At 41.9% G+C, this 16683-nt stretch overlaps 1 protein-coding gene across 1 annotated transcript in view; it reads left to right on the top strand.

Moving 5' to 3' along the window:
* The window catches only part of HS1BP3 (HCLS1 binding protein 3), a 50659-nt gene extending 36407 nt beyond the window's left edge, over positions 1-14252 (top strand). The window contains exons 5-7 of the mRNA XM_084514251.1: positions 711-862; positions 1338-1473; positions 12487-14252. Of these exons, the coding sequence (XP_084370377.1) occupies positions 711-862; positions 1338-1473; positions 12487-12721 (523 nt within the window). The 3' untranslated portion in view covers positions 12722-14252. The remainder of the gene's footprint in view (positions 1-710; positions 863-1337; positions 1474-12486) is intronic.
* The last annotated feature ends 2431 nt before the right edge of the window (positions 14253-16683 follow it).

Here is a 16683-nt window from a genome sequence, read left to right as displayed (position 1 = left end):
TACAGAAGACTAAATTTAGAGGAAGTTAATGCTACCCTTGCTTTGAGAAGATAGTGATGTTTGTAAATTCTGCAAATAGCAGTCTGTCCAAAAAAAGTGTCCTCCAAACCCTGCTTGCTTCAGCTTAAAGGTAAGGTGCAGTCTCTGTCATCTCTTCTCTGAGGAGGATGAGGGTGTTCTGATAAAGTAACTAACACTGCTATGAAAGGAGCATGCAGCAATCGAAAACAGCAGTGATCACTGGCTAAGTAATGGAGCCAAAGTGACTTTTAAAAACCTGTCCAAAGGGATCAGTGCAGTGTCCAACCTGCACTTTGTTTCTCAAGCCCTCCCCATTCTGTCTGACTTTAACAGCATTGCTGGAGCTGCTGGTCTTGCTTGTTTTATGCTTTTTGTGTGGTAAAATTGCTTCAGACAAATGTGATTGGGTGGCAGTTTTCACAGTATATCATTGTTAGCCCTGATCTTCGTGTTTCAGTTGTTTTTCTTGATAGTACTTACGAACTTACGAACTCAGTTAGAGTATGTCAGGCCAGTAATCCATCCAGCTCAATATCCCGTTTCTGCCAGTGACTAACAGATGAGTATGTACCTTTCTCTAATACTTTCCCAGCCTCCATCTATTTTCAGCATATGGAACTTTCTTAGACATAAATCTTTCTTGTTAAATGAAGAATTGCAGCTGATTTTCTTGTCTCTTATGTTTTTAGAACTAAAAAAACAAAGAAGGCATCTGCTCCTCCAGCCAAGGAAGAGAAGCACAAATTAACCATTTTTGAAGAAGAAGTAGATCCAGATGAAGGACTGTTTGGACCAGAAAAAGATTTCTCATCAATTGGTCCCAGGAAGAAGATGAAAGAGAGTAATTATCTATATTTGTATATACACAGTTTGTTTTATCTAAAGCATATGTAAACATTGAGCTTTTAAAATATAGTGATATGGAGTGTACAGGTTAGATGGGAATGTTAAGGCACATCTTCAGCTGCGGCAGAATCATTTAGACAATAAATATGACCTGTAGTTGCCCTAGCTGTTGACAATTGACATTTTGGGTTTGGGTATGTGGGTCATTGGGAGCTGACTATCCCACACACACTCATGGCACTGGCAAAAGTAATATGACCTGTTTTGGGGTTGCAAGAAGAAAAGCAGATATTCCAAGTCCTGAGAGCACAGCATATTACTGATGTGTTTCCTGGTACTTGGTGAATTGGAAATCCTTGTATAAAAGGAATTGTCTACCTGATCTTTTTTTGAGCCTCATATACAGATTCCCTAGGTATTGTTTTGTGTCGTACGATTTAACTACAGCTTTTACTGTGTTCCCTTTCTAGATCTGAAATTATTTGAAGATCCAGACCTTGGTGGAGTGGTAAGATTGGGCGACTCACTACTGCTGCCAGCTGCCTGTGAGAATAAGGAACATGCGCTGAACATAAGTCCTGAGGAGGACACCGAGGAACTGCTGAGGTACTCATCTCAAATCTGTCCTGCAATATGAAAGCCACCTGAGGGGGGAGTTAATTAGACCTCAGAAGAGGTCAAATCTTGGAAACTGAAGACATTATAAAGGAAATCAGGAAGACCCTTTTAAAAAAGTAGGGTGCAAGATATTATTATGTGACTCCAAAGGAAGGGTCTTGAAGGCCCAAGGCATGCCATCTAGTTTCCATTCTCTAACATTTCTGCTTTTCATAGAGGGTAAAAACTGACCTCCAGTATGAAAAATGAGAAACCAGGGCAGGGACACCCAGAAACAAGGAGGAACTCAGCTTTAGTGATCTGAAATCAGTGACTCCTCTCTTGCCCCAAGAGGAATGATTTACTGCTGGTGGCTTACAGACCTCCATGCCCACTTCTAGGAGGAATCCTGTGCACAACACAACAGCTGCAAAGGACTCTTAAAATCTCTGTCACACAGTATTTAATTTTTAATCTAGTGGACCAGGGGGCTGTAGCTCATAGTTACAGGAAGGAATAATGTACTTGCTCTTACACCCCTTGTTAGTGTAGTGGTGAAACATATTACCTCATGTTTTATTCCTGACATTACTCTCACAAAGCTAGTTTGCCTGCACATTAGTGTAGGCAAACCCTCAAGACATCAAGCAGGGCACTAATGCTCAGGAAGACCAGCATCACCAGGGAATCTTTACTACAATAAAGAGTCAAATTTACACCTTCTGGATCTCATACTGGCATCTGAATGACGAAGCCAACCTATTTCAAGCACCAGTGCTTGCCAGCTAACTCCTGTTAGAATGTATGATTTCAACAGCAGGTACTAAACCCAAGGGAGAGAATCAGAGGGTGGCATCCTCTCCTGAAGCAGATAGTTTTGCAGCTATTACTTTTTCCCCATGTAAAAGTGCTACCTATCTCAGCAGTAATAACCGGCTTAATTTAAACAGAGGTTAAATTGGGCTGGTGCCATCTCACATTACATCCTGACAGCCCACCTGATGTTTATAAAAGCTGATGGGGCAGAACATGACCTGATTTAGTGCTGCAGTACACTGGGAGCAAACATGTATGTGCTTGCAGTATTTTCATGTTTGCTTTCTCCTTTGCTAGCCATCTCAGAATGCACTGTTTGATTCAGATCATTCATATGGCTGGAAGTGCCTGTTTTAATGCAGTCCTTGTATTATTATTCACTAGTGGAGGGTGTTTCTCCAACTGTCTTGTTAATGTCCTTTGAATTACACGTTTTCTCTTCGTCTGTGGTGGAGAAAGGTCTCTGAAGTCTGCTCTGAGACCAATAGACTATAGTTTTAGATCAGTTTGGAGTCATCATCGTTAGCAGCACACCCAGATGATAATGGACATAGTGGGAAAAGATTCCATTTCTTTTAAATTCAACTAGTTTTAATTTATTCTTGAATTGTCCCAATGCTTTCAGTAGTTGGCAAGTCAAGATCCAGTTAGAAATCAAAGCACGTACCGAAGCAGAAAATTGTGCCAGCGATCTCATGGGAAAGTTACTACAGAAATCCAGAGGCAAATCCTGGCTGTGCCAGAGGCACAGTCAAATAGGTCAGGATCTGTTGGTCTCTTTAGGTGCCTAACGCCCTCTGAAATCCCTCTGATAAGCCTAGCTCACAGAGTTATCTGCACATCATAGAGAGCTGGTGGACTGAATAGCAACACGATTGTATGTAAAGGAAAGGCTGAAGGGGAGGAACAGGAGAGAGAGTGATGTTTTAACCTAGTAGAACACTTCACGTTACCTGTATTCGTGACAGTCACCTCAAGTAACTGCAGCTGAACTTTCCCAAGTAGTTATACACAATGCAGTTTGTCTTCTGTTCAGCTGATAGCCTTAGCAGAACTATCAGGTCTCATAAATGTAAAGGCAATATTTGAATCATCTACTACCTTCCCTCCACACTGGTGTTAATGTTTCCGCAGGGCAGTGCCACAGTCTTTTGCAGGCAGTGACCCTCTGTGGTGAGATGATATGCTCAAAGTGAGCAGAACCCTGCACTCTCACTGCTATGGATGCTTCAGCAGATCTTTAGGCCTAAGAGTAAATTTTGCCTGTGCCCTGCAGATGTCACAATCCCTCTCCTATCTTAAAGGGGACTAAAGAAATCTCCCCAACTCTCAGATCAAAGTGGGAGCTGTGACAACCCACTCCTTTAGTGGGCTACAGCCAGGTAAGCTGTTCAGGGAAAATTAGCAAAGGTCTTGGTTTCCTGAACATAATCAGTTATATATACCACACAGAAAATTTGTCTGGAGACATTTTGTCCAGACTTAAGACCAGCCTGAGCTATTATGCACTGGCAAGTCTGTGGTAGGTCAAGAAACATTAAACATGTTCGCTGTGAAAAGATGAATTAGCTGAATAATGCAGATGTGGTAGCTCTTGATTTATGTAGAGTACATCTGTATGTACCACATGGTCTAATCATGTGGATGTGGTAGATCTGAGAAGTGTTTGCCTTACTGGTCAACACTCAGCTGAACATGAGCCGGCAGTGTGCCCAGGTGGCCAAGAAGGCCAACACCATCCTGGTTTATAACAGGAATAGTGTAGCCAGCAGGACCAGAGAGGTGATTGTCCCCCTGTACTCTGCTCTGGTGAGGCTGCACCTCGAGTACTGTGTTCAGTTTTGGGCCCCTCAGTACAAGAAGGACATCGTGGCCCTGGAATGTGTCCAGAGAAGGTCTACAAAGCTGGTGAGGGGTCTGGAACACAAGTACTGTGAAGAGCGGCTGAAGGAACTGGGATTGTTTAGTCTGGGGAAGAGGAGGCTCAGGGTAGACCTTATTGCTCTCTGCAGCTACCTGAAAGGAAGGTGTGGGGAGCTGGGGGTTGGCTTCTTCTCACTTGTAACTAGTGATAGGACTAGAGGGAGCGGCCTCAAGTTGTGCCGGGGAGGTTCGGATTGGAAATGAGGAGACATTTCTGCTCAGAAAGAGCAATCAGGCACTGGGACAGGTTGCCCAGGGAGGTGGTGGAGTCACCGTCCCTGGGGGTGTTCAAGGAAAGGTTGGACGTGGTGCTTAGGGACATGGTTTAGTGGGTGACATTGGTGGTGGGGGGATGGTTGGACCAAATGGTCTTGGAGGTGTTTTCCAACCTTAAGGATTCTATGATACTGGAAAATGCACTTTCCAGTGAACCACAGGTAGAGATAGGAGAGCACTGCATGAAGCAGAAAAGGGCAGAACCTTCTCCTTGCAAAGCAGAGATGAGAAAACGATGATGTTCAGAGCAGAACATGGGAGCAAACTAGTCCTTTTTAATCAGAACACAGGAGCAATCACGTCCTTTGTGACCTGTGTGGTAGCACTGTCAGCCCAGCAGTGAATCCCAGCAGTGACTTGTAACTCCCGAGGAGACAAAATGAGTCTGCAAAACGTGCGTGGGTTCTGCACGTCATAACATAAGGAAGAAAAAAGTATGACAAATGTGCTCATTGCAAATGGAAGACTATGGTCTCTCTGGATACCTGCTCAAGTAAAATGGGAATTAGTATTTTAAGTAGAAACACGCATTTTAACAAGTGTTGAACCTTAAGAAAGACCAAATGCATCATACATGTAATGAAAGGTTTCTTTTTATGGCAAAAATGCCCACTTCCATTCAAATATCTTCCCTCTTCCTGTCCATTGACCAGCCTCTAGCAGTTCCTTCTTGACCTACCAACAAATATCAAGTGATGGTGATAGAGAAATTAGGTGAGCTACCTCACTCACTGTAGAAGCAGTCTCTCTTTCCTACCCCTGGGTCTGCCATACTACTTTAGTGAGGTACATGCACTTACATGTCCCTCCAGAACGTGTGGAAAAAAGATAAATTTCTGTGGTAGAGAACAGCAAGGTCAAGTCTCAGTGTATTGCCTTCAGGAAAAAAAAAAGAGCATGTCACACTCCTCCTTCAAAAAATGTGCTTTGTGAAAGAGACAAGAGGTAACCAAGTCTTTTTGGCTCATCTCTTCCATACAGGGATACAAAGAAACCCAGGCACCTCCAAGAAGTCAGGTCTGATTGCTTTCAGCTCTTCCACAAGGTGGCCCACAACAGTGAAATCCAACAATAACTTACCAACCCTTTCTTAGATTGCCCTTGGAAAAGGATTTAGGTCTAGGCTTCTGTTTTCTCCTCTCAATTTCCTTGGCCGTGTCACACCATAATGATTCCTTCTGGATGCATTCAGCCTTTTACCAACATTCTCAAAGCTCTTCCTCAGGTCTGATTTCCATTTAATCTAGTGATAGAAGTCAACTGCTGCCAAAATCAGTATCCTGCAAACTCTCACATCATGGATTCTCATGCCATCTTATTTTCCCATCTCTGTCTACCCAGTGGCCACAGATGTGCAAATTAAGTTTTCATGCAGCAGCACTGCAGTCAACCTCTTCTGCCTCATTAATCTAAATCACGCCTGCCTGGTGTGATGGATCAGGCAGGTTTTTGTGGAAAACCAATGCTAGAATTGATCCTGTGAATGTTGCAGCAGCTCTGTGGCCAGAATTACATAAATTACCACACATCCCAGCCTGAAATAATTATCACAGTTGTCTGAGCAGCCTTTTAGGACAGATTTAATTAGCCTCACCTTTGATAATGAATAGGGAGTCAAGATAGAAGGAAGCAGCTGTCAGCATAAGATTTGTCTTTTTTTCCAGTGCTGAGAAGAGTGTCAGCAGCAGGATCCCAGTTCTGCTGCAGTGTGGTGGTAGACCTGGCATTTTCTTACTTAGGATTACACTGACCTGTGCTGCAGGTGTTGAAAGGAGCAGTCCAGCTCTTACTTTTGTGCTACAGCATCCTCATCCTTTCCTTGCCCATTAAAGATGATTTTTGTCTGTATTTACAGGCTGTTCTGTATTTACAGCTACGAGCTGTGCCGTCAGGGATACAAGTGATGACCCTTACAGGAGCACGATGTTGTTAGAGGATGAAGGTGTTTATGAAACCGCATCCTAACAATGGCCATTTCTAACCACCACTCAGTCTGCATAGCTTCCTGAGCAGGTTTTTCAGCTTCAGGTTTGCCAAGAAACTGCTGCCAACCTTGAAGTGGAAAAAGTGTGTGTGCTCTTCATTCAGCAGGCCACTGGTGGCAGCTGAATTCAAAGAGCAACACTTAGACCTTAAGGCTAGCCAGAAGTCAGATGGGACACCACCTCCAGCACCGTATGATGAGAAATACTTTTTCCCTGTCCAAAGGATATGAGAGCAGGGTATGAGAAGAGCTTTGAGAGGCTCTAGAGGGTTTACATCTAGATCTTTTGGACAGAGGGTTGTTTAGGTGGTGGACAGGTGGTAGAGGATTTTGCAACAAGTGAGTCAGAAATTTCTGACCACTCCAGGGCAGTTTCCATGGCTTGTTGTGACCTGACGGTGGGGAAAGAAACATGATATGGCTGCAGTAGCTTTCAGTAAACAAATAAATAACTTTTTTTTTTTCTTTTTTAATTTGTGATGGGTTTTCTTTGCTGCCCAAGAGCATTTTCCACAATGGTTTTCAAACATTTATTCTGTTTATTTCATTTTTCCTGTGATGCTACTTACAAATAGTGGAAGAGCTACAAAATAAATGTGGCCAACACAACAAAAAAGTTTTTACCAGGTGGGAAACATTAATTCTTGCTCCACTCTTGGTTACATGCATGGGTTGTATGGAATAAAGGATGACCTAGTTTTGTAGTCTCTCTTATTCTAAATCCTTTTGCTAGCCTTGAGAATCACCAGATTTCAAACATCTTGCCCCAGAGCACTTGTTTTTTCGACAGCCATCTTCAGCCAGGGGGACAAAAACTGCCTGTTCTCCCCTGCTTAAATTATGTCATTGCCATAATTCCCATTGATAAGGGAACTTTCTAGAGAAGCAACAGAGAAGTTCGAACTTCTTTAGGATGGGAAAAAATGGAACCAGCTCTCTGGTTCAAATTGTGAAAACTGATTTGTCTCCTTTCCTGGGTGAGTGACCAAACCAGTAGGCTGTTACCTCAGAGGGCTTCTTGTGGGCGTACAGGTGTAGGATTTACAAGGACTAATGAGCCAATTTTCTGGTCTTAGGCCAAGCAGCACCATCAGGCTACATCATGTTATTAGGCTCACTGGCTCTGGAACTGTGTGCGGCTGCTGCTGGGAATGGTCCCTGTCCTATGCCAGCTCCTGAGTTGTGCCTCAGAGCTTTTTGGATGAGGGGTAATCTAACACAAACACAGACCAAAACTGTGCAGAATCTCATGTTCCAGTGTCTTGACATGTTTCCTGGCACTGTTTAAACCAGCATGAATTTACCTGGAGTGGACTGCAGGGGAAAAGCAGGAGCAGACGGGGAGATACCTCCTAGACCATCTCTGTAACTTCCATCAGCTCCGTTAGACGTCACACTCTCTCTGTTGACCATACCACAAGTGCTGGGAAGCAAAGGCTTTTCCCAAGTCATATATGTGGTATTACACCTCTACCCAACACTTCACTGAGATATCTGTTGTACTTCGAATTAACACCAGCCAAAATAAAGAATGATAACAAGGTACAGAAAGACAAAAGTCTGTTCTGCAAGAACTGCTGTGTCTTGCATAACCTGGCTTCAAGTATGATACTTTTGGATACTTAGCGAATTAGGGCAACCTTTGTCTCTTGCTTTCGTTACTGATTCTCCTCATTAGAGCATTCCCACGCAGAGGAGGTTACTGTTCCCATCATGCTAGGTGCTATACATACACATTCTCATTCTCATCCCCCCAGTTCTGTCCAGATAGATGGGATGAAAGTCAGAGAAGTGACATCTAAAATGCTGATGTTCTGATGGCAGACATGTCTTTGCCTCTGTCAGAAATCTTTCACCCTTTGGAAGTCTACATGTTAGCTGTCATATCACAGGGCTTTGTGACAGCCTTTCTGTAATAAGGGCTTTGATTGCATTCTCTCTGAAAACAAGGCGATTTTCGACCGATACTGAATGTTCGTGAATCAGCACAACAGTATGGCAGGAATTTTAAACAATGTGGTGCTGCTTTTCCATTAAAAAAAAAAAAAGACTAATTAGAGAAAGATTAATTACACGGATTCTGTGCCTGATTGTCTTTAACAAGAAGGGCGATGGGGGTGGGAAGGTTCTTCCTTTAATCTCCTTGTTAGGAACAACAGACTAGTTACTTGATTTTTTTTTCTTCTTCCACCTCCTCTCCTGGAGTTAAATATGGTTGCTAGTTACGCACTGTAACAATTCATTTGCTTCTCAAGAAATAGAAGTCCTTGTTCCTAGCTCGGCCTGAGGCATTGTGCATTTTACCTCTTTAGTTTTCCAAAGCCAATTGTGTCTCACATGATCAAACAGCAGTGGATCAAACACTGCAGCACGAAAAGCAGGTTTTGAGACAAAGACCACATTATCTGCTGTGTCTTCTGTAAAAGACTTCTCTCTGACCAAGGTCTTTGAAAAATCCAGGACAAAAAGGGAGCTTTACTGGTCAGAACTGTTGGTCTAAAAGCACATTGCCAACAACAACATCAAAAACAACATAAAAACAACTACTGCACTGCATCTTTTAGAGTTATTTTACGACTGTGGTTTTGTTGCTGTGGTTAGCAGAGAAATGAATGTAGAGCCACAAAGGAGTAGATAATTCAGGAAGCTGTGACGTCTGATGAGGTTAATGAGCTGTGTTTACTTCTGGCCCTGCTTGGCAGATCAGCGACCCTTCTCAAGCACTGCAACTAGTTCAAAATCATGCTCGCTCCGTATGATCTGTATGTATACATACGCATTGTTCGTCTAGATATTACGGTTTCTGTTATTTATGACCAAATCTTTATGACATGGACACTGATTCATTCAGTGTTTGTTTATGCCAAGTAGGAAGGCATCAGATCAGCTTCAGAAATACCAGCCCTAACATGCTTTGTTTATTACACAGCAAAGAGAACATGAACATGTCTTGGCAATGTAATCACAGGTGTGATATCTCTTGGATATCACAGTTTGCAGCAAACAGAAATGCCTGGGCTTAAATGAAATTAATTTCTTCTCTGTAGATGAGGAATTCAGAAGGAATCAATACGCTGACAAGGTGTTTTGTAAGTTAGGTGGGATATGACACCCACAGGGAATCACGGAAACCAAGAGACATCATAAATCTTATTATCAAATTAAAAGAAAATATAATCTCCAGAATTACCCGGGGGATGAAATTTGAGATAACAGCAGGAGCTGTGTGCTGGAATACAGAGTCCATCACGTAGAGCTCAAGGTGCAGAGCTTTGAGACAGTGTACCTGCTCTGTCCATCATAGATGGACTCATTAGTGTTCAAGCAGCTAATCTTACAAGATTGGCCTTGATTTAAACTGACCCTCTTTTGGTTTCCTCTGAGAGTTACAAAAAGATCTGGCTGGCATTGCCTTAAAGGATTCTGACCATATGACAAGAAATTCAGGCTTCTCCTTGTTCACATTATGGCCAATTCGCAGTGAGTGCAGTGCGTCTCAGCCCAGGCAGTCATTAAGTTCTTCACGGCTTTTAATAAGGTCAAACATAAAAAAATAAACCTTTGAGGTCTTGCAGTTTTTCTTAATAACAGCAGAACCTTTTGCTGAGAATTCTGGAGCTCTTTAAGTATCTGTGCTTTTAGCATTCAAATAGTATTTTCTAGGGCTGGAGTAATAAAGTGGATTGGATATATTTATTCTTCTGCTGTTGATCATGTCCCCCATGGTCCTGGCTCCAAGACATCCTTACTTTCTGACAGTGAGGAAGATGTGAATTACGAAAGATAAATGAGTAGAAGGACCAAAAAATGCCTGACTTGAAATGAGATGAGGCTCCTTCATGCTCCAGAAACAGACTCTAAAGGCACCTTCCTTATACTCCTTGCATGGCATCCTGTTCCAGTGAGTGGACCTGCAGGAGAACTGCTCCAACAAATCCCTTCCAGTCACCAGGGTCTCAGATGAGAGGGCCTTCAGAGAATCCTCCCAGAGACAAAGAGCCGTTCTCCATTGCAAGGTCACTTCTCCATTTACTGCTTGCCGTTTGCCACCAGGTGGTTATGGGTGCTGTGACTAAACGCGAACATCCAACCCATTCGCCTAGCTGGAAGGGCTGTGCCACCTCCTGAGGCAGTGCTCTAGCAGAGACACAGGGAGAGGAGAATCATAGAATCATGGAATCCTTAAGGTTGGAAAAGACCTCTAAGATCATCTGGTCCAACCATCCCCCTACCACCAATGTCACCCACTAAACCATGTCCCCAAGCACCACGCCCAGCCTTTCCTTGAACACCCCCAGGGACGGTGACTCCACCACCTCCCTGGGCAACCCGTTCCAATGCCTGATTGCTCTTTCTGAGAAGAAATGTCTCCTCATTTCCTACTTAAACCTTCTCTGAAGCAACCTGAGGCCATTCCTGCTGCACATGTGCAGCCATCTCCCTTCTTGTTTCAGATTTGCTTGACCAAACTTTCTCATCCTCACAAGTCCTCTAAGTAAAACTGCTTGAAGGGGACTTGAGCACGGAAGAAAATTCCAGTCCCTGTGCAATAACTCCTGCACCTTAATTTTATCTCATAGTTCATGTGTAGCTTCCCTGGCAGGCTACCCTTCAGCTGAGGCAGAGGGAGTTTTACTGCTGGCAGTGTTACAGCATTTTAATGGGCTGATTCTGTGATACTGAAGTTTGTTAAAAACAGTTCTTATATCAGAGCTTGTAACCACTGAAACAGTAAAATCTGTTCACTGCTTCAGACACCATGGTCACAGAGCAAGCGTATCCCACTAGAGCTGGGGTCTGGCAAGGAGATAGTCACAAATTATGAACCTTGATCTTTGGCTCCTTGTCCTCCATGTAAAAGCTTTTGCTTGCACGTCCTGCGATCAACCTTCCATGATTTTTTGTGTGCTGCAATTAAGGGTGGAGCCTTTTGCAAGTCTTATATTTTGTAAGTGTATGTGAAGTTAGCATTTTATCAGGGGGACACTTTTGTAGCTGGTCATTACAGAGCTGATGAGCTGCATGCATTGCTGGTTGGGTTTCGAATACTTAATGATGGTTGATCAATGAAGCCTTGGAAAATTAACAACTGTGTTTATTCCTTATGGTATTTTTTGACCACCGTGCTCAGAGAATGAAGACAAGAAGCTGTTTTAATTCAAAGGAAAAAATACTGTGGCCTATAAAGACTTCTCCAGCTACATTAATTTTTACTCTGCCATTTCTACTATGTCTTTTAGCAATGTGATAGGTCACAACTTTCTTTTTCCTTTACATATCCACTTTCCAAAGGCAGCGACCTCTTGGAGTCATAAGACTATCTGTTACAAAGGTTCTCTCAAAATCTTTCTAGCTCCAACAGGAGCAGAACTGGGCATGCACAGCACGTTGTGTCTTTTGGTAAGGTCAAACAGTCCAGGTAGAAAACATTCTTAACTGTTCCAACCATTTTGCTTATTTCACTAGGAAATTGTGAAAAATGGTCACCAAAAAAAAAAAAATTGTTTTATAGATTCATAGATTGCAAAACTCTCTCGGTTTCTTGGAAGCAAATGTGAATACAATGTTTTTAAAGTCATTAGATTTTCCAGTTTGTCATGACAGAGCATGTCTGCCTTGGGGAATGAAGTTAAGGGAGAAACAGAGCTGAATGAGAAAAGATTTACCATCCCGTGAAAATGTCTGAGCTGTTGGAGAAGGAAACCATCCAGTTGCAAATTAAAAGCAATTTTTTTTCCCCTAAACTAAAATCACGATTTTTTTTTTCAAAACTGAAAATTGTTTTTAATTTAGGCAGTTGAAAGCTGTAAAATGAAATAGCTTATGTGGTGAATTGAAAAATCATAAAGAGACAGTTTGTTTTTTGGTAACACTTAAATTTTTTGAAAAACTCTTCCTAAAAGAGAATTTCCTTCCAGAAAGTTTTATTTTGCAAAACTGCATTTTCTTAGAAAACAAAAAGCAGTTCAGAAATTCCCAAGCTGTATCACTGAGGAGTTTATGATATTTTCTTTTCATTCCAGGGTTGAAGATGATTTAGAAAAACTCTTGAAAGTAACCTCCAAACCGAAACCTAAGGTGCCATCAAAACCACCGTTGCCTAAGAAACCAGCAGTTCTCCCCAGGAACACTAACACTAACACATCTCCGCTGGCAAAGCCAAAGGAAGACAGAATTCAAACAATGAATGAAGTGGACATTCTCCAGTATATCCAGGAAAATGAATCTCTCAGCAACCAAGATACAAGTCTTTTCTGAACTTAGGCATTTTTAAAATGCGATCACACCTTCTTGGCCCAAACTCCCTGTGAGCTCAAGTGACGATAGCAAGAATTGGCCAGATCTCTTTACTGTCATGGTGCTCGTTTGTATGCCATGATACAGAGGGCAGCGTGTTTGACTAGCGCAGGCGCAATATGATGTTTTTAAAACAGTGTAGTTATGGTATATAGTTGCCTTATCTTTTCAGGGCCTTACAGGAATATGGACAAAGACATAGCACTACAGATTATGTCTACTACTATTTTAGTATCAGAATAGTAAAGTTTTGGCCAGTTTTGATCTGACTGTAAATGACAAGCGTGTTGCACACATGGCAGGTATGAATAGCGTCCAACAAATGGTCTGAAGCAGGACAAGATGCTTTTCCTGTCATTTTAAACAATGCATTTCAGCTTACTGGAAGGGTGATTTTCATTTTGTTCTGTGAACTTTTATAGCAGCTTTTTCCTCCCTGTCTGTTATTGCAGTAATTTATAAACAGTGACTGTTAAGTATAGGTAACAGTTCTTCTGTAGTTCAGAGAAATACTGAAATCACAGCTAAGCCTCACTGTTTTGCTGGCCTTGTTGCACAAATGCTGACTTGTAGGAGAACTTGTAGGCCTGCAAACACTAGACGCTGTGTGTCTCTGGCCCCTGGGGGAGATAGCAAATGACTGAAGATGGCTCAGGATACACAGCTCCAGACACACACAGAAGTTTCAGTGTGTAGGAGGTTTGGATGCTGTAGGACTCTTGTGAACATACACAAGATACAAAAGGGCTATTTTTTTCCAGGCAAGTCTTCCTAGACTTCTGCTGCAGTTAGTGGAGAGAAAAAGATTTCTGCAGAAATTGAGTCAGTGCAGGTGTCCTAATGGATGAACTCTTAATCGCTCTCTGGAGTCAGTCTCTCTCATTTCCTTCCCTTCTTCCATAAATTAAAGAAGGATCCATGGCGATTAATCCCACTACATTAAAATGAGCTTTTACATAAACAATGGTCTATAGTAAGCCATATAACAAGGGAGGACAAATTTGGGATTATCCAAAGGAAAAACATAGGAAGAAAATTTACTAGAGAAAATGTAATACGCAGAAAAATAAGAACAATGAACAGGAATCCCAGACTACCTTCCCTTCTTCCCGACTCAGGCACTGTGGTTAAACACGCTGAATTTACATCTAATGCAGGTTGATGTCTGCTGTCATGTGGAAAGAGATTCCTCTGGTCATATATATACGTGTGTGTTATATCCAAATGTGAAGACAAGCTCCCTAGAGGGAAAATATTAATATATTTAAGCCATATCGCTACCCTCAAATTTGCCTTTCTAATATAGAACAATATGAATAGAAAGCCTTATATGTATATATTTTATTAATGAAATTATCTCTATTAGTATTTCTTTTTAAGCCAATGGAAAATATGATAATGGTATTTTGGTTTGGTGGGACGAGTAAAATAAAATCATTGGCACTCTATGTAAAATATGTTTCAGAACAATAAAAATGTTTGCTAACCTGCAGGTGTTATTGTTATTATTGTTCTCTAGGTTGTACAATAGCAGCAGATGGGAGTTAAAGGATGGAGTCCATGTTGTTAAAGTGCAAGCTCAGCTAAAGCCCCACGTTAATGAGTAAGAAACCATGAATGTTAGCTGCTCCTTTGAGAGATTTCCTTTGAGAGCAGCTAAAGGTAAAACTATATATGGGCAAAGGAAGTACCTGATTCTGTCTGTTCTCACAGTGTCCTGGCGCAATTAGGAAGCTTGTTTATCCCATCCTGCAGAAGGCACTGAGGAAAAAATAAATGACTTCCCAGAGGCCTTGCAGAGAACAGCAGATGAGAGCTGAACTGTTGAGCCTTCCTGCTGCACTACCTGATGTCATGAATTTACATTCATGAACTATATGTTGTATATTTAACTGAGGGCTGTGGAATGCTGATCTCTACTGCATGCAGCACTGCTCAGACAGCTGCTTGTATGTCTGTGGTTTTGGCTTACAGCCTGGCACATGGCCTGGACACCACTAAAACTACCACATTAAGGGTCATGGATTTAACAACCAGCAGACTGAGTGAAGATCTTTACCCTTAGCACACAACACTGGAAAACTCTTAAGATTTCTTGAAGTAAATTAGCAAAACAATAGAGGCACAGAGCTGGCAGGGGCTGTGAAGACAAGTTTGTCCACCTCCTTGCCCTAAGCAGGAGCATCTGGCCTGTGTCCTGCTGCTGGCTTTTCTTGCTGTCCAAGACAAGGTGTTCTTGGTGCAAGAGCTGGCAGATGCCAGAGCAGGATGTGGTGGCTGAACACAGGATGGAGAGATACCATATTATTGGGCACCATATTATTCTCTTGGTGGCAGTAATTATGCTCGGATGTTATCTCTCATAGGCATTTTTCTAACCTGCCTTTAAGAGTTTGTCTGGACAGCAGTGCTAGAGATGTCACACCATGGGAGTGAAAGGTTTTCTTACTGTCTGACAACTGTTCCTAACTCCTACTTAATCTCGTAACTTCTAACTCTCTTCAGCACAGAAAGAGAACAAAATACACGCTTTTCAGCCTCATTTCTAGACTGAACTCTGCCCTCTGAGGGAGGCAGCAAGACAGGTCAGGACATCACTACGACACCAGCTTCTCACGACTTCGTGTGTCCCAGCTGAATGCTGTCATCTCACATTGGATTTCTCCCCTTTTTAGAACTGCTACATATTCACATACCAATTTACCAGAAGGAATAAAGGATGTCAGCGTCCCACAACCTTTTATTAACACCACTTGGTGTGGCAACACCGTGTAGCCTTTGTTCCAGCTGGGACTATGTTTCCCCTTAACCTTTCCTCACAGCAATGGCATCTGTCTGCCTTCCACCACCTCTAAGAGCTCTGCTCAGAAACTGCTCAGGCAGTGGGAGAGTGGATGTTATATATTACCATTAAACCATGGGAACATTCCCAGTAATACTGATGTAACAGCACTGTAGCTCAATCCCTTTAAAACAGCCAAGGAATACTTTGCCCTCAGCCTTCCCCCAAAATTTTCAAAATACCTAGACAACATGGGGAAGGAAGAGCTCTTAATTGTTTCCTGTGGTAGATTTTTAAGATTATTTAAAGGTCTGTTTTATTTCAGAAAAATCTATCTTTTCTGTCAAGGCACTAACGTAAAAGGATCCTTCATAAATCCCACTGTTACACATTTGTTTTACAATGCAAATGTCTAGCTCCAGTAATATTTATAGGCACTTAGAGGTGAGTTACAGTCCTTGAATAAATTATATATAATGAATCATTATTGTACAAGAGAAGAATGTCAGGCAAATGCAGCCCAGAAATATTGAACATATTATTTGAAATGACATCAGGAAACCACACAACATACTTTGCATCCTGCCAGACCAGAGCTTTTTTTTTTTTTTTTTTTTCCGCATACATCACTCCTAGTAGCAGCTATTTTATTAGCCTCCTCTTGACAACTCTTGAAATTCAATTATGGACTCTAATGTAGTTCTTGGCTGACAGGCATCACCTTTCGACATTAATAATAGCTAGCTCATCAGAAGATTTGAAAAGCAGTAGAGTTAAAATTAAACCCTTACAAAAGATGTTTTCTTTAGTGATTAGAACGTGTAATAGGTATCTCTACTGCTTTAGAAGCTGCTTCTTGTTTTGCATAACCTTCTTCTGCCTGTGTGGTACAGCACTAATTAACATATAACACCATGTACTTCATTATTTAGGTCACAGTTAAAATGCTGATTTCGCCAATTTGGGTATTTCACAGACGAACTGTGGATCATCTGTTTAGATCAGTTCTGTGCTAAATTTTTAGGAAAGCTAATTTGCACATAGCACTTAAGGTCTAGTTTAGTCAGGGGCAATTTGGGCTGGGTCTAAAAAAAATGTATTAATTGAAACTGATACTTCTGCATCTTTGCTGAGCTTGCTA

This window comes from Aythya ferina, assembly GCF_964211825.1.
Source record: "Aythya ferina genome assembly, chromosome: 3".
NCBI lineage: Eukaryota > Metazoa > Chordata > Aves > Anseriformes > Anatidae > Aythya > Aythya ferina.
The sequence above is the reverse complement of the archived record's forward strand: the minus strand, read 5'-3'. Positions and strand labels throughout refer to the sequence as shown.